This window comes from Necator americanus, chromosome IV (assembly GCF_031761385.1).
Source record: "Necator americanus strain Aroian chromosome IV, whole genome shotgun sequence".
Classification (NCBI taxonomy): domain Eukaryota; kingdom Metazoa; phylum Nematoda; class Chromadorea; order Rhabditida; family Ancylostomatidae; genus Necator; species Necator americanus.
This window is the reverse complement of record NC_087374.1, coordinates 24,240,201-24,263,439: the sequence shown is the minus strand read 5'-3', so window position 1 is coordinate 24,263,439 and position 23,239 is coordinate 24,240,201. Positions and strand designations below refer to the sequence as shown.

The 23,239-nt window shown below is 42.0% G+C and overlaps 4 protein-coding genes across 8 annotated transcripts; 2 read left to right on the top strand and 2 right to left on the bottom strand.

Moving 5' to 3' along the window:
* Positions 1 to 6,906: 6,906 nt before the first annotated feature.
* RB195_002538 (uncharacterized protein) lies at positions 6,907 to 11,254 on the top strand (the record flags this gene model as incomplete). The annotated part of the gene is made up of 7 exons (XM_013436670.1): positions 6,907 to 6,984; positions 7,050 to 7,213; positions 7,898 to 8,000; positions 10,252 to 10,395; positions 10,472 to 10,531; positions 10,894 to 11,032; positions 11,085 to 11,254. The coding sequence occupies 7 exons, from the start codon at positions 6,907 to 6,909 to the stop codon at positions 11,252 to 11,254; spliced, it is 858 nt and encodes a 285-aa protein (XP_013292124.1).
* Positions 11,255 to 11,401: 147 nt separating this feature from the next.
* Positions 11,402 to 14,919, bottom strand: RB195_002537 (uncharacterized protein; the record flags this gene model as incomplete). Of its 2 annotated transcripts, XM_064199844.1 has the most annotated exons (13): positions 11,402 to 11,525; positions 12,219 to 12,334; positions 12,401 to 12,511; positions 12,621 to 12,716; positions 12,816 to 12,901; positions 13,019 to 13,091; positions 13,156 to 13,229; positions 14,192 to 14,261; positions 14,311 to 14,468; positions 14,546 to 14,633; positions 14,689 to 14,750; positions 14,812 to 14,857; positions 14,908 to 14,919. In XM_064199844.1, the coding sequence occupies 13 exons, from the start codon at positions 14,917 to 14,919 to the stop codon at positions 11,402 to 11,404; spliced, it is 1,116 nt and encodes a 371-aa protein (XP_064055724.1). The 2 variants fall into 2 exon arrangements, with proteins under 2 accessions (XP_064055724.1, XP_064055725.1); XM_064199843.1 differs by lacking the exons at positions 14,812 to 14,857; positions 14,908 to 14,919 and having other exon boundaries at positions 14,546 to 14,738.
* A 21-nt stretch (positions 14,920 to 14,940) lies between these two features.
* Positions 14,941 to 16,829, top strand: RB195_002536 (uncharacterized protein; the record flags this gene model as incomplete). 3 transcript variants are annotated; one of them, XM_064199842.1, is made up of 4 exons in its annotated part: positions 14,941 to 14,949; positions 15,119 to 15,179; positions 15,260 to 15,474; positions 15,534 to 15,872. In XM_064199842.1, the coding sequence occupies 4 exons, from the start codon at positions 14,941 to 14,943 to the stop codon at positions 15,870 to 15,872; spliced, it is 624 nt and encodes a 207-aa protein (XP_064055723.1). The 3 variants fall into 3 exon arrangements, with proteins under 3 accessions (XP_064055723.1, XP_064055722.1, XP_013292127.1); XM_064199841.1 differs by lacking the exons at positions 14,941 to 14,949; positions 15,119 to 15,179 and adding exons at positions 16,186 to 16,374; positions 16,674 to 16,829 and having other exon boundaries at positions 15,268 to 15,474; positions 15,534 to 15,722; XM_013436673.1 differs by lacking the exons at positions 14,941 to 14,949; positions 15,119 to 15,179; positions 15,260 to 15,474; positions 15,534 to 15,872 and adding exons at positions 16,195 to 16,374; positions 16,674 to 16,829.
* A 303-nt stretch (positions 16,830 to 17,132) lies between these two features.
* On the bottom strand, positions 17,133 to 21,626 carry RB195_002535 (uncharacterized protein; the record flags this gene model as incomplete). Of its 2 annotated transcripts, none has more annotated exons than XM_064199839.1 (5): positions 17,133 to 17,195; positions 17,541 to 17,636; positions 17,696 to 17,807; positions 18,080 to 18,180; positions 21,528 to 21,626. In XM_064199839.1, 5 exons carry the CDS (start codon positions 21,624 to 21,626, stop codon positions 17,133 to 17,135), a joined length of 471 nt encoding a protein of 156 aa, XP_064055720.1. The 2 variants fall into 2 exon arrangements, with proteins under 2 accessions (XP_064055720.1, XP_064055721.1); XM_064199840.1 differs by having other exon boundaries at positions 21,528 to 21,617.
* Positions 21,627 to 23,239: the final 1,613 nt, after the last annotated feature.

The following is a 23,239-nucleotide window of genomic DNA, read 5'->3' as shown; positions in this document are numbered from 1 at the left end:
GTTATCAGTCTCGGCTTAGAAGCAGTTAGGCAAATCCCAAATCCCTACAAATCCCTTTAAACACCTTAGAGATTAAAAGAGAATTTGTGACAGTATGAATGAAGCCTGAATGAAGAAGCCTCACAGGAGAAATTGATAGGAAACCAAAGAACAAGTTCACTAGATACTCACAGAAGAAAAAAACCCTTTCAGTCTGCGTGTGCCAGTATTCTGGCCGGGCGAATGTCGCTTTACGCTAATCGAGCCAGCCTTCTGCAGACCGTTACGGGAATGGAAGGAGATCAAGCACCACATCTTACGACACTTTGTTTCCAGCCTAAAACGGGATTTGTCTGATTTGCAACATTCTACTGCCTACTACTTTTGATTTTATTCTGAACTATCTTCGCAAAAAGTTATTAACGATGATTGTACGAAGGACAACACTGCAACTTTATCTTGGGGACTACTCTCTTCAGGTAGAGATAAAGAGCGTGGAGCGAAGGTATCCAGATAGGACCTTTTGGAGTCAGTTACACTCTAGATAAAACGCCGAATAACTTCGACATTTGCTCGTTTTTGCTACCAAATAATCATTTTCTTCTGATAGATGGAATTGTGTTTTATATTCCATTATAAAAAAAGGCAAATCAAACAAGGGAGAAGAAGGACATTAACGAAAACAAGAGTCAGTCACTGTCATGCACCAACCAATACCGTTCCACTCGATCGAAATTAAGATTTGCTACTGCGAGGTTACTCAGACCATTAGCGATCCGTAGGTTTTTACCAAGCGTAGCGCGGACCAAGAAGGCGCAAGCATCGACGCACGCAAACTGACGCATGTGATTTCCCGCGCGACATCGCAAGAGGGTGGGGAGAGCTCGGGAGCTAAAAGCAAGTACGGTTGAGCCAAAACGACTTAACATGTGGTACAACGGTGCAAACTGTTGTGCACATGGTGGGACCCTCGCTGCTGATTGGACACCGTTGCCAGCTCCACTGAGCGAGAAGTTCAGCGCGCCACCTGCAGCTCAGCCGCATACGCACGTGCACCTCAATTCAGTTCGTTTCAACCCTGCTGTAAGGACCCACTTCGCGTCATTCGGTGCCAATGCGTACTACTAACTATTCCTCGTGGCAAATCCGTGATTCCTTAACATAAAACGCAATGTGACGAGACAAAAAAGAATGGAGAAGGGACACGTTTCTGGTTTTAATATTGAGTGGCTGTCGAGTTGAATATTTAATAAGAGTAATTGTTGACAATTAATTGCGTAAAGACTGAAACCAGACGCTAGCTAACCACAATCAAAGCATAGCCGTGAACTCTACATATGGTTCTGTATGAAGAGATTAAGGATGGTGAGATCGGTTTCAGGATTTAGTCGTGTCAAATCAGCTCTTCGATCATTAATACATCGGAAACACTGTAACAAGCACTCCGTAGACTTCGCTCGATGACTCTCGTCGCCTCCTCCGCATTTCTAAACGTCGCCTACCAACAATTAATTAGCGATTGCCCATTAACAATTTAACTTGTCTGCAGAAACAGAAAAACACATTCCAATTGGAACTGCTATTTGAACATTTGTCGTAATTATTCCTTATTATTATTCCATAGTTGAACTCGAATACCCTACGTATTACGGTCGTGAAACCTGTAGCTGTATGGTTCTCAAATCCTGCCCCCGCTCGAGGAATCTGGTCTCCGAAGTGGATTGAGGAAGGACGAGGACGTCATAAGTGTGTGAGGAATTGCCTAAAAAAGGGAGCTTCCACTACATACAGAAACCGCAGCCCTCCATTGGTAGTTTTAACCCTGATGAGCGATAAACGTAGCACTTTAGTGCGTAACAAAAAAAGCAATCAGTGAACGGTGTTATTCGTTATCAGTGCAAGTCTCCATTGATTGACTTTGACTACAACTCTTCAAATTGCACTAATAATAGTTGTGTCGGAGTTCTCACAGAGCCAGAATCTTCGGAACACGGCTGTCCGAACACCGATTGCTTCATCCGCTCAGAGCAATAAACGTCGGGAGATGAAAGTTTGATTGATGATGATTATAATCCAATATCGGTATTGTTGTACACTTCTGTGTCCTAAAGGAAGGACGTGAAAAGAGAAATGGGCAGCACACGACAGAATACTTCAGTACTATTTTCAGTCTGAACTGGACACTGTCCGAAGTTCCAAATCATCAGCATCAAATCGATGAGGAAGATGCAACTTACACCCTACACTGGTGAGCAAGCCAGGAGATCTAGCAGCACAAGGGTCCCGTAGCTTATGAAATTACACTTGTTTTGATTCGACTTTAACTAGCTGGTTTTCTGGATTCCCGACAGACTGGTCTCGATAGCATCATACAACTATTGCTTGTGCGAATTCTTGACTCTCAGTAATTTTCTACCTTTTCTATCTATAATTACTTGTCTTCATTTTTGATCCTCACCAGGTATTTCACCAGCTTTCGAGCGAATTTCGGATTGTCTTAATGGAGTAGTAGCAGTTTCTTGAAGGCAGCGTATGGGGGAACTTACGTAGTGTGGAAGCCTGATAAAAAAAAGTGTTCCGATTCTCTCAGCAGCCTACCCATTGATTTTACTTGAACAAGCTGCAGCGGAAACCTCATTGATTCTCTACCGCTCGCACGTGGATGCGGCGCATTTTAAAGTACCTCGTAGAGAAGAACGTAGCTGCTTTCTCACGGTATTTTTTAGGACGATAAGGCGAAGTCAAGCGTGGCCATATTCGTAATCTACGTTACCCAATTCTATGTTCTCCATCAGGTTTCTACTCTATGTCAATTTCGTGATACGCTGCCATTAAAGTTATCCATTTAAAGGCATCACCCCACGAATCTGGAGTGGTACGGATTTCCGGTGGAGTATTCGTATACGGGGTCGTAGATTATGGAGAGAAGGGTGCTTCCGTTTATTTCTTCCTAATTGCCACAAAAAACGGCACGGAAGATAAGGCAGCGAGCGTTTCGGCGCGTTATTTTCTACAATGAATTCGATTGGAGCGCGCCAGCCCTACGCGGTCCGAACTTATTTTCGACGAATCACAGGGAAGAGGCGGCGTAGGGGGTAGAGCGTTGCAATAGACGTACAAAACAGTATTCTGGAGGGGGCTGTTTGCAGCGATGCAAGAGAGATGAGCGGAACTAACCCCGTCTCCACGAATCTGGGGTGATGCGGGTTTCAGGTGCGTTATGCCTATACGGAGTCGTGGATTATGGATGATGGAGATTCCGTCTATTTCTTCCTGATTGCCGTAAAAAACGGATCGGAAGATACGGCTTCCAGCGCTATCTTCTACAACGAGTTCAATCGGAGCGCTCCAGCCTTGCGCACGCGCCGCATCTTCCGGGCCATTTTTTTTTGGCAATAAGGAAGAAACGGACGGAATCACCATCCTCTCTATGATCTACGACCCCGTATAGGAACTCTCCACCTGAAATCCGCACCTCTCCAGATTCGTGGGGTGATGCCTTTAAGAAGGGGATAGATACCTCTGCGGCTCGGAAACTGGTTCGTTCATCAGGTGTTCTCCTCTTTTTTAATTCCAAGTCCTTTTCGCCACAAAGACTTAGGAAAGCTTTTTTTATTCTAATACTAAGATCGTCGTAAAGAAGGATGCAGAGAATTTATTCCGATGCAAATGTGAATCATATCTCTTTTCTAAGCATTCGTTATTTGTAAAGATAGTATTCCTCTTCTGCTTCCAAACTTGCTACGAATACGGATTTGTATTTTGAGGGTTACCATAATATCCTTTGTTGTTGTTGTTATTATATTATATTTTGTGCCATTTCTTTGAACTGGACATTTTTTATCAGGACACTTGTCAAATCAAAAAGGACACTTTAGACCGTGCAATAGAGCACGTTTAATTTCAAAGTGTCCATGACTTGAAAATAGCTGCTTGAGGTGAAAATGATATAATCCTCTCTTCTGCCAGTACTTTTATCATTTTTATCTTGGCTCATACAAACCAACGAAACAATCTGAACAATCTAAAACTATTCAGCATTCTATACGTTTATGCAATCCGGTGGTATGAATTTGAATCAAACAGCAAAGCACTGACAACATTATCACAAGGACAAAAAAGGTGTTGGAGAGTTTACGTCCAAAAAAACGAGACATTAAACCTTACAAGAAGTGGAGATGCAAGGTTAAAAGGAATTACTACCGGCTACTTAAAGACGTCGATGCATCAAAGAACTCAACTTGAAGTCTATGACTTGTCGCACCCTCCTGTTCCTTGAAGAAGTCTGGTTCCTTCGCTGACTTCGTCCAAATTTCTTGAGTTTCTCTCTTAGTGTAAGAGTTCTTCGAGCGAATGACATCTGCGTGTACATGCACATATGCTCCCAATGGATAGAGGCTAAGGAGCACGGCGCTCGCTGATCAATCCTTTTCCGGTGCGCTCACGTGCTCGACTTCAGAAGTCAGAATCGTTTGCGACTTATGAACGCAACCCTGAAGAGATTCTCCATGGGGCGAACCAATCTGTCAAGTCAGCGTTTTTACCACTCCAGGCTTCTGGAGAGGGATCCTACCAATTTGTCGATGACGTTAACAGGTTCGCATGCGAATTCGCGGTTCATGGCTCGATGCCGCCTACGGCCAACCGAGCATTTCATCGCTCCTTGATCATAAAGTGGTACAAGGCTTGTCTTGGGAGATAAGAATGTCTTGACGTATCAGATGCCGAGTATATTGTATGAGCCACACACACACATGCACAAACTCCAACGGATTTTGAGTTGATGTGAAACGCGTTCACGATCCCTTGCAAACTGATTTGCGCGCAACATTCTATCTTTTATATACACATAATTATTAGAAAAGAACTAGGTACGGACGGCTTGGAGAATAGGGAATACCTTTGTCTTCTGATCTAATCTTTTCTTTCCACTCAACACCAGTACATAGTTTATGTCACAACTGTTTTTTCTTTTTTTTCCTACCACGTAGAAATCCTGCTTCTACATTCGACACAACTTCGACACATTTTTAATGCTTGAAATAACCGTATAATAAAGAGACAAGAGGAAATCCATTAATCATTTGTCTTGGAGACGCTTGGATTAGTCACAGGAGGGAAGGAAAACGAACCCTTCACACCCAAAAATTGGATGGATCAGAATCATCGGATTTGTCCACCGATTTAATTATCGCAAATAAAGTCCGTGCCTTACGTGAATGGACAAATCCGCTTTGTGTTTTTTTTTTAAGTCTCAGCTCTGGTGCTGGTGCTTGGTACTCCAGATCCATCTGATTTCTTGATTTGTAAGCGGTATTTGTTTTTTTTTTTGTTGTGATGTCCGCAAACAGCGTCGCGTCCTCTTTGTCGTTAGAGGGAAATCAGCGCCGAAATCTTTCATAGTTTTCGTGTCGTGCGGAAAAGGTTCTTGCTAAGAACGGAAGTTATTCGCACACAAGCGTACAAATGAAAGTAGAAAGAGCTGTAAGACAGCCATAGCCAGGCGTGAAGTACAGTCGAAGACAGTGCGAAAGTGGAGAGCTTCGAAAGATTGATCAACGCCAACCACCTCTTCCAAAACAACACCAAGACAGGGACTACGATCATGAATACATAATCGGGTCAAAGCTAGTCGAACCACGGTGCAGTTGCGCTCTGAGCGGCGCGGTGGAGATAGCGGCTGGAATCGAGGTGGGACCATAGCGAGCTGCAGCGGAGAATTTTGCTGGCGAAGGTCCCCCTTTGGTCTTAACCGCTGCGGTCCACCGCACCGCTTTGGGACCATAGCGAAAAAGCGAGCAAGCGCTCGCGCAATTGCACCTAACTCTATTTCGTTGCGATCACACCATGGCCAGAGCACTTACCCACATTTGAAGAAAAAATCGAGTAAAACAATGCTAAGTTTGAAGTGCTGCGACTTCCCCTCATACTTATTACCATACATTCATGCAACCTACTCACTAATGTAACACTTCACTGGACACCAATACCGTAGTATATACTTCCAAATTCCCCTACACTACGACTAGTGCGACCATAGAGCGCCGGTGCGCTAACGCGTCCTACTCGAAGTATCGTGCTCCACCCACAACCACTTCAGTAGCGAGCACGCCGCCATCTGTTGTTTGTTTTCATTTCTTTCACATACTGGTTGTTGTTTAGTGCCGCTGCAGAATTTTGCGTATTGGTAGTGGATGAAGCTAGCACTTGTCGTCCCAATTTCCCAATTTTCATCTTGGTCTGTGGTATGGCTGAGAAGATCGTCCTTTATTTTCCATTCGACTAGGATTACCACAGTTCTCATCTCACTTTAAACAACTTCCTCCAACACCTTCAACTCCTTAAATTATTTTTTTTTATTTTAAAAGGGAAAAAATATATTATTATTCAGGTGGAATTGTCTTGTAGTAAACCTATATATGGGAAAAATGTAGTTGAGGGGCACTCAGTGGCGCATTTATTTCCCAACGCTAGAAGTTACTTTTTTTCTCCTAGTAACCTTAGGTTGCATGTCATGGATCCTTTGAGACCAATGTTTAGGCTTTAGAGCCCCATTAATTTGATTATTTACCTCGAGAAATAATGGTGCCTCCCCTCCCTCCCCATCCCCCCTCCCCCCAACTACCCTTAACAGTTTCATGGCACGTCTTGACCGTACCTTGGTAAATTTTGCTTATTCGACAGGAGGATTGACTCCTCTCGACGCAAATTGCGCCACAATCTGCATTTCCATCATAAGTGTTGTATTCAGGATCAGATTTACATAGCCCCTTACCTGCATGATGCTTATTTCTCCAAAACGTGCTTTTTTTTCGGATTCGCTCATAAGTGTTTGGCACTCGTTTGTCATTTAATAAACGAAACTACGTTCACTGTTAATGTGACTATTGAGATACATTCATTGACTATAACTGTGTAACAGTCGGAATGGTTCGCCATAAGAAAAACGATGAAGAGTACGCTGATGAGAGGAGGACTAACGCCATTGGTGACGTCCATAGAAAGGTGAAGCTGTTAAAAATAGTCTCATTCATTTGTGTTAATCTTCTGAAATCTCGAATATCCTTCAGTTAGTGCACGTTAGAAGTCGACAGGATCGTGTCAACGAAGCACTGGAAGCGCTACAATCTTATACGGATAAGGGAGGGACCCTTTGTCATAAAAACAAGGCGAAAGCGCTTGCTCTCTACCAAACACTGCTCAAAGCCTGTGAAAGCGAAGGAGAATATATAAGGTGAGATTCTTCCGCTGAAAGTTTTGTTTGTAAGGAACTAACTCTCCTGGATAACTTTCATCATAAAAACGACGGACGCAGCGGATAGGGATTCCTTGAGGTAGGCAGGTTTCATCCACGTCCTCATTAACTATTCCTCATGCTAAGTGTGTGTTTAAGCTCAAATTTCACTATTATGTAGTTGGAGATGATGCAGTAGATTATCCGTGAGACCTTGGACTACATTATGAACGTTATCCGTATAGTTCTTCCTTTCTTGATGAAAAGTCCGCCAATTTTAATGTTTTAAGACGCCGTACTGAGTTCCTGCATTATCATTTTTGCTTGCCATTAACGTTTCTATAAGAACGAATCGAATTTATAGTTAATGAGCTAGATGAACACTATTAAAACAATTTAATGGTCGGAAAATTATGGTACAGTCCTGTTCTAAAAATCTGTCGTAAAATTTTGGATCAGATGGATGAATTTGATTCAGAATCTTAATTTCTAAACTTCTGTGGTTGAAATGTCCACGCTCTTTCAAACTTCCGCAAGACAGTATCGTATTGTATCTAACATAAAAATGTCTACCATTTGAGCATCCAAGGAAGGTCAAGAGAGAGAGAGAGAGACAGAGACAGACAGTTTGTTTCTTTTTCCATTTCTTCGTGTAACTCTCCATAATAAACCAGCTCTTTTCAGGAGGTTACTGTGTGACATCGAAAGGATACGAAAATCGGAGTATAAGACGAAAATGAAGACTCACTTAAAACGTCATGCACTAATGCAGTTGATCAACCTTCAGGTGGGTAATGGAGCACATATCTCTCAAAGTAGTTACTTTTTCACCATTTATATCTTTAGTAATGAAATTCACTTTGAGATTTCCACAGTTGTGTTGGCTCCTGTTCCTTTGTATTTATTTGACTTGAAACATAGGTCTCCACAGTAATTCATTAAAGTGTCTTCACAACGTTTGTTTAACACTGATACCAATGAGGCATCTGTAAAAAAAACCTTGTTGAACTGATTATGGAAGGATGACACGTAATTGTTCGAAATTAAATCCATATCTTAATTTTAAATGGACTATAAGATCCATTTGTGGTACGTCCAACGTTTTGAGTCATCTCTTATAAATTATTCAAGAAGACTACACAATCCTCCCAATCTTCGAAACTACACGTCCTACTTCGAAATTTTCGAAAGTAACGCCTGGTTGTGTAATTCCTCAAATATTTCTCTCTCTACTTTTTATTTTTGTGTGCTATTTAAACTTACTGCTTCGAAAATTTTAATAAATATAGGGCAGCAGCGGTTATTAGCTGATATGCACTCCCGCGAACCGGGAGTTTCCTCTGCTTCTATCTTACCTTTTATCTTATCACCTATTACCTAGGTGTTTAAAGCTAGCACTTGTCTCAACTACATCTGCGCTATCTGGATCTAACAAGGTTTTATTTCATTGGGTGTTCTAACATGGACATGAGTTCTCCCCTTCATCTTCATTTTTATAACCTTTGCAACAAACATGATCTATGTGTGGCTACTTCATTTTTCTTGTCCTCTGCATTCCACTTCTATACAGTTTTCATGGGTGTTCGCAAGTTGCGTTTTTTCTCTTTGTCAGAAAGAAGTTAAAAATAAAGAAAGATGTGGTAGGAAAAACTAATTAAAGGCAGCACACAACGATTCTGACATAGTGAGGGAAGCCGTAATAAAAGCTAGGCATGGATTGTATTGCGGGATGCGGGGCAGTTCCGCTCATCTCTCCCTCACCATCGTAAAAAAAAACTCCCTGAAAACCGCTTTATTCCCAACGGTGCGTTAGAACGCACATCTATGTACAGGTTCCTATCCCCTCAGCACCCCGTTCAATGGTTTTGTTTGAGTTAGACTAGTGAGAAGATATCGCTGATCTTCGACAGACGCAGTTGGATGCGTTGCGTGCACAAGGGCAAGTTGCAACTGAAATCGTTGTGAAAAACTACGTCCTTCATCCTGTTTTTTTTTCTTTTCTTTTTTTGGAGAGATGAGTGGAGCCTCCCCGGATCCCGCAAACTAAAGCCTCATCTCTAGCTTTTCCCGCATATTTCCTCACCACGTCAGATCCGTGTTATGCTGCCTTCAAGGGCTGGAAAGACTATTGCCTATTATCTTGAGAAGCAAATATGTCAATAGAAATGAGAAACAATGTTCAATATGAAAGTCATAAGAACATAGCCATTTTCTAGAGATCCCTTTTTTGCGGAGTCTTGTGACCTCTTTAACTTTTTTCTAACTTTGCTGCTGCTGTGCATCCTTATCTACTAAGAAATGCTCTTTTCTGCTACTTTTTTTGTGGATAATAAGCTTTCAGATTGTTTACTTATGCATAATAGTCCACACAGTTCTGTTGAGCGAGTGATTATTATTCAGACTTTAACGTCGTAATCTACGCCGTGGTGTAGCTCTTTCTGAATACAAATTGAATTCATTCTTTATGAGATTCTCCTATGAGATTGTTCATTCGAAGGCACATTGGCTCATAGTGGTGTTAATGCTGCGCTTCACTCTAATCATAGTACTTGACTTAAAGGCAGGGTACCACGAATCTGAGGTGGTGCGGATTTCAGGTGTATTTGTACACGGGATAGTAAATTATGGAGAGGGGTGTGATTCCGTCCATTTCTTCCTAATTGCCGTAAAAAAAAACGGCCCAGAAGTTGCGCGCATGCACAATGCTGGCGCGCTCCAATCGAACTCCTTGTGGAAAATAGTGCGCCGGAACGCTCGAAGCCGTATCTTCCGGGCCGTTTTCTACGGCAGTTAGGAAGAAATGGACGGAATCACCCTTCTCTCAATAATCTACGATCCCATATACCAATACTCCACCGGAAATCCGCCCCTATGGAAGAATGCGCTTAAAGGCATCACTCCAGATTCGTGGAGTGATGCCTTTAAGCGCATTCTTCCATAGGGGCGCCAAAAAGCATCGTAATTAAGTGCACGTAATACTAAGCGTAGGACTCTAGATTGGGTTCACGCGAGTATGCAATTTCTCACATATTTTACAGGGTACAACATTACCTTTATGGGTTGGTGGAGTTGATGGTTTTCCACCCCCGTTCGTTGGCGCTATTGCTATCCCTGAAACGTTGCCGCTCAAGTCTGGTGATTCCGTTGCAGCATACGTAGACGAAAACTGGATCCTAGCAGAGGTAAAAACGCCGCACAGTTTTTGTTCGAAAATGCATTGCTGATAGTAACATGGTGATAACATCGAACAAATTGCAGGTGGTTGCAGTAAGTCCCACAGGACGATACGATGTGAAGGATGTTGACGATGAACAAAAAGTAAGTTTCTTGTACTTAAAGACATCACCTTACGAATTTGAGGTGGATTTCAGATGGAGTATTCGTATACGGGATCGTAGATTAAGGAGAGGAGGTGATTCTGTCCATTTCTTCCTAACTGCCGTAAAAAACGGCCCGGAAGATATGGCTCCGAGCGTTCCAGCGCGCTATTTTCTACAACGAGTCCGCCACATGTTCCGGGCCGTTTTTTACGCCAATTATCAAGTAATGGACGGAATCACCCACCTCTCCATAATCTATTATTCCATATACGAATACTCCACCTGAAATCCGTACCACTTCAGATTCGTGCGGTGATGCCTTTAAAGAATACCTGTGATTCTCCTATCCTCTTCTAACAGGTACGCCTAACAATGGCTCGACGTCGTCTTATACCGTTACCGAAGTGGAGAGCTGACCCTGAGAGAGATGCGCATGCGTTGTTTCCAGTGGAGGCTATTGTTCTAGCGCTATATCCGCAGACTACGTGTTTCTATAAAGGTAATGCCAGGATAAGTGGTAATAGATGTGCGGATACTGTGAATAGTTCTAGGAATCGTGCAACGAGTGCCGCAACTTGCCACAGAAGATTACTTGGTTACGTTTGAGGACCCATCTTATAGTACTGGTTACTCTCCACCCCTACCCATACCACAAAGATACGTAGTACCCTACAAGGAAGTGAAGGGAAAGAACAAAAGTCGAACTGTTGGGTCAGACTAAGCTTTAGGTTGTCCTATTCACTGTTTATAAGCAATGTACATATTACATCACTGTATGAATAAAATGTATTTGAAACTGAGAAAATAAAAAGAATGTCACTTTATCGAGAACTGCGCCACAACAACTAATACCTTAATAACGGAATTGCTAGGAAAAGCTTGTGTTATGCTTCTCATTTTTGTCGAGCCGCAACCGTGTTTTCAATTTCTTCAAACTGGGATTCTCTTCGTGAAGCCGCTCCAGCCATAAAGAAGCTGTCCTGTTGTCATTCCTGTAAATATACGCATCACTCTCCCTCTCTCTACTGTCATAGAAAAGAACAAGCTGTCCAGAAATTAATGCAGGTTTCTGAGCCTCCATTTCAAACACAGATATTCCAGCTACTATCGAGTGCTCTAATTAAGTTCAATATCCTTAAGATTTTACAGTAACTGATACGAGACGAAGTGTCAGCCACTTTTATAACAGAATCCCTGATTTCTGAAAGCAACAAAAACAAAAAACGGTGATGTTAACAGCTGGTTCTCTGCTGAAGTATTTCTTCATTGACATTATGTTTCAAGCAGGTATATATGAGAGGTGGGAAAAGCTCGAAATCAGGTTTGAAATGTCTCTCTACATTAGTAGAAAGAGTATATAGAGATGCGCTTCTTCACATCTATTTGTTCACAATATTCAGTTCGTATAAACGAAGTAGGTGAGAAGCAGAAGAAAGCATTCTACCGTCTTCAACTTAACAGCTCCAAATTAGGAGAAATTAAAATGAAGAGGAAATCTGTTGTAGAAATTTGAAAGAAGAGATCTGCTGTAGAAGTTTTAAAGAGAGAAGACACATTTTTGAAGGATAAATACATGGATCAGTAAGCAACAGCTTTGGTGTGAAAATAAGAGTTTGAAGCCGTGACCAGAAAAGCGTGCATTAATTTCTCTAAAACCTGGTAACAAATGTGCAACGTTTCAGTACATGTACAGTGCCCCCATCGCTAAAATTGTTTCATGCTTTTGCTCATGTACAGATCGTTTCCTCTCCAAACTTTCCCGTTTCCATTCACTGAACCAATGTGAGAAATCTTCTTCAAACTAAAAAGTGATAAAGATAAACGCAGCAATTGGCAAAGCTATTCATGGAGAAATGTAACCTTATACCTCTTCTTTTTTAAACTCATTATGATGAGTATGTAAAGGTGCACATGTCATCACTATGTATTCTACTTGGTGCTCCATAACGTACACCTTGAATGGACCATCAATGAACACCTGAACTGAAGTTTACATCACGGGGTTGCAGTCAATACTACAGAAATACTCCAGTGGTAAGCTGGAAGGAAACAGTAGGTAGGATGAGTAAGGGATGAGAATAAACAACCTCAGTTTCATCATGTAGTCCGCGAATTAGATTCCTCTGTGTTAAGCTTTGTGCAGTTGCAAACCAACGGTTGTCTTGCGGTCCTTCGGAAGCGAGCTTGAATGCACAACTTTCATACCACACGTATATTAGATGTCCTTAATCGGAATTCAAGATTGTATTTAAAAAAAAGAAGTCTAATGATGAAAAACTAACCCTCGTTAAAGTCAGCTCCGTACCAGGATCTCGGCTCATCATTTTTAGTGCTATCCCAGCAAGTTCTGGAGCAGATAGTCCTTTTCCTAGAAACTTTTCAGCATTAAAACATAGAAGAACAAGTGTTCTTCAGATGAAGATAACTGCGCAAAAAAAGCAAAACTGGGCAGCGTTTCTCTTTCATATTCGAAGAGGACTCTAACCTTCGACGTCCCTACGGTCCAAATATTTGTTGGAATATTTCAGTTTTGGCATCCAGTAAAGCATCCTTTTCACCTAAACGCTATCTCTCGAGAATATTTTTATTTCGAAAAGAAATGTTTTTAAGAAACTTTACAACCTTCCTTGTGGCGAAGTTCCATTCACCAAATGCGTTCACTACAATGTCATGAATTTCCTTGTCGGGTTGAACACCTGTGCAAACAAACTGTTGCTTTCTCCTCTTGATTAAAATCAGGATACCACGAAACTGACGTTGTTAGGATCTCACCATGAAGAGATGGCTGTAAGGGTGTAATTCACAAGCATGAGCTTGATCACACTCAATTCCCACTAATAATCAACAAAAAAAGTGTGAAATATTTCTAGATATACCCGCGTTCTCAACGATTTTTACTAAGGATAGTTGGACTATGGCAATCTGCAACGCGTCTGCGATTGTGCAGGTTGGCGAGCTCCAACTGGTTGTTTTAGAGTTACATTACTTGCATTGGGAATTGCTCGCATTGTATCGCACTAAGCTGCATCGTAGGGGGGACTGATACAACTTTTAGTCTGTTTCTAACGCTTCTTCCGAATTACTTTGCGGAGCGTGATCGCCGCCCATAGCCATGAACCACACTCCTACACATGTTTATTCGTAGAGAGATCCCAACCAGTCCAATTCCGTGATATGCTGCCTTTGATCCAGATATAATTAAAGGCATCACCCCACGAATCTGAGGTGGTACGGATTTCAGATGGAGTATTCGTATACGGGATAGTAGATTATGGGAGGATTATGGGTTATGGGAGGGTGGTGATTCCGTCCATTTCTTCCTAATTGCCGTAAAAACGGCCCGGAAGATGCGGCGCGTGCACAAGGCTGGTCCACTCCAGTCGAACTTCTTGTAGAAAATAGCGCGCCGGAACGCCCGAAGCCGTATCTTCCGGGCCGTTTTTTACGGCAATTAGGAAGAAATGGACGGAATCATCCCCTCTCCATAATCTACTATCCCGTATACGACTACTCCACCTGAAATCCGTACCACCTCAGATTCGTGGGGTGATGCCTTTAATCCAAAATGAGAGAAATGCATAAGTACGGCCAGCAAAACTCGTAAAACCTACCCCGTACTTTCGAAACTTTACAAGGAAAGGAAATCACGTCCACTCACCATTCCATTCCATTTCATCTAGAACTTTAACGCAACAATTCTGCTGCATAGGGTAATGCAAGAATATCCTCTGAAATTATTGGTGCTATTTAAAATAGAAAAAAAGTGTAAGGTTTTACCTGGAATGTGTTCTGAGGGATCATTTTTCCCTTCGGAAAAACATCCAACAAAGCTTTGTAAACATCCAAATCCTTATGTATTCCATATTCTTTGATATATTTCAAAGCAGTGTTAATAAACTCGACATGACCCCGTGGTTTCTTCTCTTTGAAAGCAGCTTAAAAAATATGGAATGGATAGCTTCCGACAAGAGAGAAATCCTTACCGTAGCTTTTTCCTTAGAAAACAGTTCACCTATTGCGGCTAAGAATGTGTCTTTATTCCTTTCGATTTTTGGAACAGAATCGAAATGCTTGTCAATGTGAATCAAACTCGTCTGTTCCTTTGCAAACTCGCTTGTAGAGCTTGCAAAAGGTGCACAGGATTCAAGAATGCACCGTTGAAGTCCTAATAATGAACGGCCCAACATATAAGAACGAGATAACATTGAGAAGATCCCCTGGAATTGCGAAAAACCGGGGAGTTCTGAGGTGCGACACGTCAAATGACAAAGCTCAGACCTATCCCGATCGTCCTATGATAAATTTCAACGTCCGTGCACGAATCCTACAAAAACTACAGCACCTCCGATCACGTCCCACAACAACAGAAATCACCGTATCGTTCATATCGCGCACCCGAGAAGCAGCATGACACAGGTTCAGTGCTGACGCAAAATAAGCACAAACTACGGTATTAAAAAGCGCAACACGAATCATCACGTATTTCCACACACTTTTCATACACTAGCTGATTTTCGTGCGTGTTAGGGAAATTTGTGTTTGATTGGAAGTTCTGTGTAAATTTTCAACCCGGGATTACTAGTAGTTGGTATTAGTCATTACTCTGTCATTAGGCCTATTTCTGTCTATTTCCACTTTTTTTAGGGGTACGAATGGTGTTCTTTACCTGTTGTTTCGTTACGTTGTAGTATTTTCCTGAGTTTCATCATACGTATTTATTCTTTAGGGTTTAAAATGCCGACCAAAGCGTTGGGAGAAACTTTGAAGGAGTACATGGTTGTTGGGCGCAAACTCCCGACCGAGAAAGAGCCGGTGACTCCTATTTGGAAAATGCAGATTTTTGCTTCCAACCATGTTATCGCGAAATCTCGCTTCTGGTACTTCGTCTCTATGCTCCGTAGGGTCAAAAAGGCCAACGGGGAAATTCTGTCATGCAAACAGGTACGAGAAAAGAATCGTGCGAAATTATTGTGCGTCCTAAGTTTCTTTTATACCTTCAGATCTTCTCCGACAAGACAGCTGGTTCTGTGAAGAACTACGGTGTTTGGCTGAAGTATGACTCGCGTACTGGTCATCACAACATGTACAGAGAGTACCGTGATGTCACTGTCGCTGGAGCTGTTACCCAAGCTTATCGTGATATGGGAGCTCGTCATCGTGCACAGGCTGATCGCATCCACATCCTGAAGGTGCAGGCTGTAAAGGCTGCCGACACAAAGAGGGCTGGCGTTAAGATGTTCCACGATTCGAAAATCAAATTCCCTCTTCCTCATCGCGTCAGCAAGCGAAGAAACGTGTCACAGTTCACGACCAGACGTCCAACCACCCACTTCGCGTAATTTGGGTATTGTTATCTGTTATGCAATAAATAAATTGTTGTTATTGTCGTTTAAAGTGCTTTAAATGAATAGGTTTATCCTCACTTACTTTGCCAGAGTTTTTTTTTATTACATTTGGAACTACAACCGCCTCTGCGTCCCTGCACTCTTTCGTGCCGCCCGTAGACACGCCCCTCCGCATCTGGCAGCGCCCCCTCGAAAACTTCCTTCGCCCGAGTCTTGTTCTCCACAAATTGCTTTGCTTTTTGTTGCTTCATGAACTTGTTATTCGTTTAACTTTTTTGTCAGCATAGTAAGGTTTTTGATTCCTAAGGTTGCGGAAATGGCAGATATCCCAGAAGGTGACTACGAGAGGGGCAAAAAGGTCTTCAAACAAAGATGTCTTCAATGTCACGTTGTCGACTCTAAGGCAACGAAGACTGGGCCAACTCTCCATGGGATCATTGGACGCACCTCAGGAACTGTCGATGGATTCGACTACTCCGCTGCCAATAAGAACAAGGTAAGTGTACTAAGATTTTTAGGTAAAATATTGTTGGGGAGCTACTCAGTGGCGCCCTTATTTCTCGGAGTAAACTGAACCAAACGGAGCCCTAAGACGTAAGCATTAGTCTTAGAGGATCCATGAAATGTAAGCTAGTTACTAAGAGAAAAGAGTAAGTTAGAGCGTCGAGAAGTAAGGGCGCCTTTGAGTGGCCTTCACAACTACATTTTCCCCAAGATTTCTTGCGTGTCCATATTCAACTATGTTTTTTCAATCTTTGTCTCGTCTTGTGGGTTGCTACTACTGGTTCATTTAAGGGCGTAGTCTGGACACGTGAAACCCTATTCGAATATCTTCTGAACCCTAAGAAGTACATCCCAGGAACGAAGATGGTGTTCGCCGGTTTGAAGAAGGCAGATGAGCGAGCTGATTTGATTAAGTATATTGAAGTAGAATCAGCTAAGCCCTGTTAATAGTCATATTTCTAGTGCTTGGTATGTTCGTATAGATATTAGTAAAGGAATTTATGTCTTTTTTGATCGAATAGTATAAACCGACTTCGCCGACCATGTACGTACTGGTCATTAAATTATCCTCGTAAGTATATACGAGTTTCATTGAAACAACATGTAAAATAGGAATTTTAACATTCATGTGTATAACAACAATATTCTGTCACAAAGATACTCGCGATTATGAACAATACGGAAGGGCAATAATAATATGATAAGATTCCAAAACAAAACCAAGAAAATAAACATGCAATTTGAAATAACTCATTTCTTGTGAGGCTTCCCGCTTCCCAGAGGCTGACCAATGTCCTTGCCGCGCAGTTTCACCTGGAAATGAACAGACACGTCAACAAACAATAATAGTTGGGTCAAAACGACATGAAGCAGGGGCGTAAGCAGCCGCGGTCGGAAGCGGTGTGTGGAGACAGCGGTTGGAATCGAGGTGAGACCATAGCGAACTGCAGAGGTGGGTGGCGGTAGCGAGAATCCTTGCACGATCCCAACCGTTACCCTCGACCGCTCCGCTTCGAGTGCAGCCGCTTGCGCTGTCCCTCCTGTCCCTGCTTCATATCGTTTTTACCCGACTATACTTAGGACAGGCCATTTAAAGCAAAGAACACTTTTCCACCAAGATAACGTAATTTATGATTTTATACTGCTGAATCGTCTTACCCCCAGAGCGCGTTCCATTTTCTGGAGGATCTGCTGGTTAGGGACAGCTTTTCCGTTCTCGTACTCAGCAACAACTTGTGGTTTCTCATTGATAGCCTGGAATGAATTTTTTCCTAAACTCAGCACTGCATATTGAATTAATGATAAAATTTTACAGTCGAAAGGTCTTTCTGAGTCCACTCCTTAGCTTGGCGAGCTTGCTGCATCGCCTTTCCAAGCGACAGGCTCACACGTTCGTGATGTAGCTCTTCAGTTTCTTCGTCAAGTCTGAAATTATTATAAATTTTTAGTTTCCTTCGTTTCTTTTATGAACAAAACATATGTGCGATAGGGAGGACCCTGCTCAGGTGAAGGAGGTCTAGCTCGCCAGGTGCAGCTCAAGTGATGAGGATCCCTTCGCCAATCGTCAAAACCTTCCAGAAGTGAAGGGGGTCGGAGCACAGGGCCCGACTATTGTATGTATGAACAAAAGCGACGAGTTGATAGAATCGGAAACTGCCTTGAAAAAGGAGAAAATGGAGAAGAAAGGATAAGCAAACCTTAAAGTGTTTTTATTAGCGGTATGCTGCCTGTTCCCCCCAGCCATCATCTTTTTCTGAGTGTCGACAGCGCTGCCACTTCGAATAGCTGCATTCAAAGCCTGCAGAAAACAGTATCGGTTGGGTACATTTTAAGAGACAGTACTCACTCTCAAAGAAATGATCGATTTCATCTTTGTTTTCTTGTCACAGTGCAAAATCTAAAACAAATCTTGCACCTAGAGACTATCGGTGATTGCAAGTCCTACGAAAGGGTGATTTTCGCTTCAAGTTGCTTTATAACGAGAATAGACGCCAGGAACTGATTGTGAAGCACGAGATCAGTGGTGATCCGTACCTTTCGGTCAGACGACAACTGCTCACAACTTATATGTAATGTTTCGTGTCTTGTATGTCATGATATGTGTGTCATATTTCACGTGCAGTTTTTTTTCTTGAATAAAACTAGACAGATTAACCGCTCCAACATTCGAATTCCGATAATTGGTCGGCCGTGTAGGACTTTCACAGACAACTCTGCGGTGAGGGGTGACAACAACCAATACACGCGAGCCTTCTGCTAATACCTTTGCGTAGATTTTTCCCCATTTCACCACATGACTGTAACTATACAGGAATTGCGAAGTAGTAGTGAGCGTAGTGATGTAGAAGTGGAATTTTTTTCTGAATGATCAAATCGCTATTCTGCTTCTTACATTTATGAGATATGGGCTCTTCTAATGAATGAGGCAGATAGCAAGGTCAGCCGTGATATTTAGCGAAGTTAATATGTGCTCATCGAAAGACAGCAAAGCCTAGTCAGATTGGACTGAATAGGAATGCATATCCGTGAGTTGAGTAAGGTTCGTGAGTTGCAGGAAACGCATCGTAGTCACCGGTTAAAAAATTAACGTCACATGCGCTTTGAGAGCTTCAAAAAAGTTAGTATTTAAATCAAGACAATAGATATGCACCAGATGGTGTCGGCTACACTCGATGGTGTGTGATGCGAAACACAAGTGACAAAAGCGTATAGAAAGCTACCAACGGAACCGGCTGTTAAATAATGCGTCCCACTAATCACTCAATACCACTTTGGTCGGTCACTTTCGCATTTTGTAGTTGGCTCAAAACGATTTGAAGCCAGGGCAGCTGCGTATGCCTTGTCCTCGCAGTGATGCGGTTGAAAGTGACACAGACTGCAGAGGTGTTTGGAGCTAGGGGAGGGTTCCTCTCGATAGATATCGCCAACTCAACCGCGTCGTTTCGAGCGCAACCGCGTAGGCGAGTGCACCAGGCTTCATGCAGCTTGGGCCGACTATAGCTATTTTTTCACCACCACAAACTACATGTTCTAATATACAATATCTACTTTGGATCATTAGTCTGTACAATAGGGTCAAAAAGACATGAAGATCGTCTGCTGTTGCGTAAACGGCTGCGCTCGAAGCGGGAAACTCCTGAAAGAAAAAAAAAGAAAATCCACTGAAGAATCGCAGAATCTTCTCTGCTGTAGTTTTATCCCTTTAATTAGGCTTCGAGCACTAGGTGTGAACAGCATATATATATATATATATATATATATATATATATATATATATATATATATACATATATATATATATATAGCTATAAATACCAAACATTGGAAAAATCCCCCTATCAACAGCAAAAAAATTCCTCTCGGTTTTTTGATGAAATAAATGGAAGAAATGGAGCTGTTTGCTTACGAGCGGAAACTAGAACCCGTGGGTATAGAAGAGATTCAACAAAAAAAAGGAGAAGATACGTGGAGTTTTAGAAGTTAAACATGACAGAATATATCGCCAAAAAACCTAGAACGATGAGGTAGAAGATGTGATGACCCGGTGATGAAAAGGTATGATGTTTCAGAGCTCCGGCTACTTAAGATAAAATTTAACCGAGCCCAAATTAAGTGCGTTAATACATTAATGGCAGATCCAGGGATATCTCGTTCCAATATAGAGTGCGACTTTTTTCTTCGCAGAGCCAAACGTTGATCATATATAGTAGGGTTAAAGAGTTAAGGTGGAGAAAATGGTTGGAATGTTGTTTTGACCCCACTATATGTCAAGCAGGTGTGATAGTATAAAAAAACTTTGAAAAGAATCACAACCTAGAACAATTTAAAGTTCGGTTCATTGTTAACACATCGATACCATCTTATCTACCAAAGGTGGTTTTACGAATACACAAGCAGATGTTACATGCGAAGTCTGTCTCTAACGTATAATAGATGTGTAGTACGGCGATAGACTTCTTATCTTGTTATAAAGGTGCTAGAGGAAAGCGCCAAACTTTCTTTACAGACGCTCTTTGAAGAGCGAATTCGTGTCTGACGTCTTTTTAATTTCTCTATTGGTATCGAAAATTCTGGTGCAAATTCACCGGCCTCGGACTGACGAGATACTTAGCCACCTTGGGCTGCATCAAACCATCGACTGTGCAGTCCTTGTAGCATTGGGGTACATCTGTTCCTTTTTTCTCCTCCTTTTGCATATTTTCGATTCTGGGTTTATTCGGCACCGGATATGCACGACCGGATGAGTGCGATGTAATTCGGATTAGAGCAGAGGAAAGGTAATAGCAAGACGCAGACGGAAAGTCTGCGTTGCGGTGAACGCCACTCTTCTATCCGATTGGATAGGTTGGCCGAATAATATATTTTTGTTCGTTCTTCCTACGCTCTCCGTATCCAATTTCTATCTTTTCTGTATAAGATCTGTTTAGTTCCTCCTTCTTTAGATAGAGCCATAGTTCTTACTTTCGGTGGCGGGTTTAGGTGATGCGGAATGTTGTTCCTCTAAAATGGGGAAAAAGAAATTCAAGTTATAGTCGGGTCAAAACAACCTGAAGCTCGGCGCAGTCGCCTACGCATCCCACTCGAAGACGCGAGGAAGAGCTAGCGATTGGGATTGAGGTGGGGCCATTGCTAGCTCCTCTCCAACTGCGGCGATAAATGATTCTCGCGAGGGTCTACACACGACCTCAACCGCGACGCACCACCGCGCCACTTCTAACGTGGTCGCTTACGCAACTGTTAAGAGTCTCCAAGTCGCTTTGACCGTTTTTTGAGTGTAGATCCAGTCTGACAAGAGCGAGTGCGGACACCGTCGAATTGTAAATTTTCTGTTGCTGAATATTTTCTTTTTCCTTGAACTAAAATAGCCGGATGCATTCAACAACAGTGAACCTCGTTCAGTCAGCAGCAATCCGTCTTGGTAATACAGTAGGAAGCTTAGGGAGACAATCGAGCAACGCGTCATCCCATTCCCGATAGAGCGGTTTTGGGGAGCAAACACATACTTTTCACTGGGCAATACAATATAGACTGCACAATTGATGTAGGGACACATAAAAGCTCTGTTTAGTGCGAAGGACGACACATAAGAAGTTTTCTGAGGATAAAGTGATTTAATGGCTGTCGACCGAATAAAGAACAACTTACCGAATTTGATTTCAACGTTTTATTCACTGGACCCCTCTTGGTCAGGATAGTAACCGAATCTGGATCGGTGTCGGACTGCGGACATCCCATCTTAGACATTGTCTCTTCTTCTCAAGACAACCGAAAGGTCAGACAGTTGCAACAACGATGAATAGCTGCAATGTTTCAAGAAATCTGAGTCCTCTAACAATAATTCAGAATTACGCATGATAACGAAGCTATGGAAGCTTCCAGGTACTTAACTGTTAAAGAATGCAAGAAAGAAATAAAAACATATACACGCATAAAAAGAGGTAAACATGCACACACATTCGCATGTATATGTACATACGAATGCATATGTACAGCTGAAACCACTGACATAGAGTTCTAAACATAGTCTACATCGTTAAAGCACCTCATTAAAAACCGGTCCACTTCGTGAAGTGGTTATATTTTGCAATAGCTACATCTAAGATAAGGCAGACGTACGGAACATTCGAAGCAAGAAATGCAACCACCCCTGGGAAGCAGACTGGCGGACGCAACACATCCTTGTTGGCCGTGGCGCGTTATTTGACTATAGGGCGTACTCATCCGCGGACACGTCCATCGAAGGCTTTCTAGGGACGATCTTATTTCTCGGTGTCGTCGCCAGGAGTGTGTGTGTGTGTGTGTGTGATCGAGAGCCTTCTTTCCTTCGTACTCCTGGCGACGACTAATGGAAACTTCTAGAATGTTTCCATTAGGGTTCGATGTGTTTCAAGTACTTTGCGGTACAACTCAGCCAAATGATAGTCGATTTTCGTACTTCTTTGCCGGATGGTGCTTCATTGATGAAATATTCTATTTTGTTATCATTTTACTTGATTTCTTGATTTCGTGAGCATTAATTGCTTTAGCTTCTGACTTGAAGCACTGTTCAGGCAAAATCACTCTGATTCTGCTCAAATTTCTCTTTGAGTCAGTGCATCGTTTCTGGACTCTGCTTTACCAAAACTAATTTATAAGTGCGGTTTTTCCTTGCGAGGTTTAGTCATCAGATCTAGTGGTAGGATTAAGCTTATTCGTTGGAAGAGGATCTGCTCAGCTTTGTCTTCAAGATGCGGTTCCGAATCTTAACGACGTCGAGTACTTAGTTAATTGTAAAAAAAAGCTTGTTTTTTTTTCTATTTTCGATCTCTTATCCAGTAATCATGTAAGGAAATTGACGAAGTTGGGTTCAGATCATCTTATACTATACCGGAAGATGTAAGTTTTGGGAAACATCTCACAATGTAAAGGTAAGTTAAGGAATATGTTTGATTCATTTCCTTGTGTTTCCTATGGTGGATCTTCGTCTACTTCCGCAACAGAATTGATTATCAGTCATTGAATCGTAACGTTTTCTCTCCTTTTGCTTTCATATCTTGTAGTTGCATCAGTAGGACTGAATTTGTAATACATGTACACAGAAATAATGAAATTCTTCCTTAAATCTTTCCTAAGCCCCCATCTTAGAGCTTATCTGCTTTCAGAAATAGGTTTGATTTCATATGCATAAATCATAGAGTTAAATCAGCTTTAAATATGTATGGGGAGTCTTTATGGTCGATCGATCGAGATGCAGATTACGCATTAGCATATTATTGTCACAAATGCTGGATGTTTTGTTGTCTTTCTTTGCTGTCTTTCAAATTCTTTTCCATTACATTCTCTTTCATTTTCATTTTTGAAATTTTCATGGTCGTCTT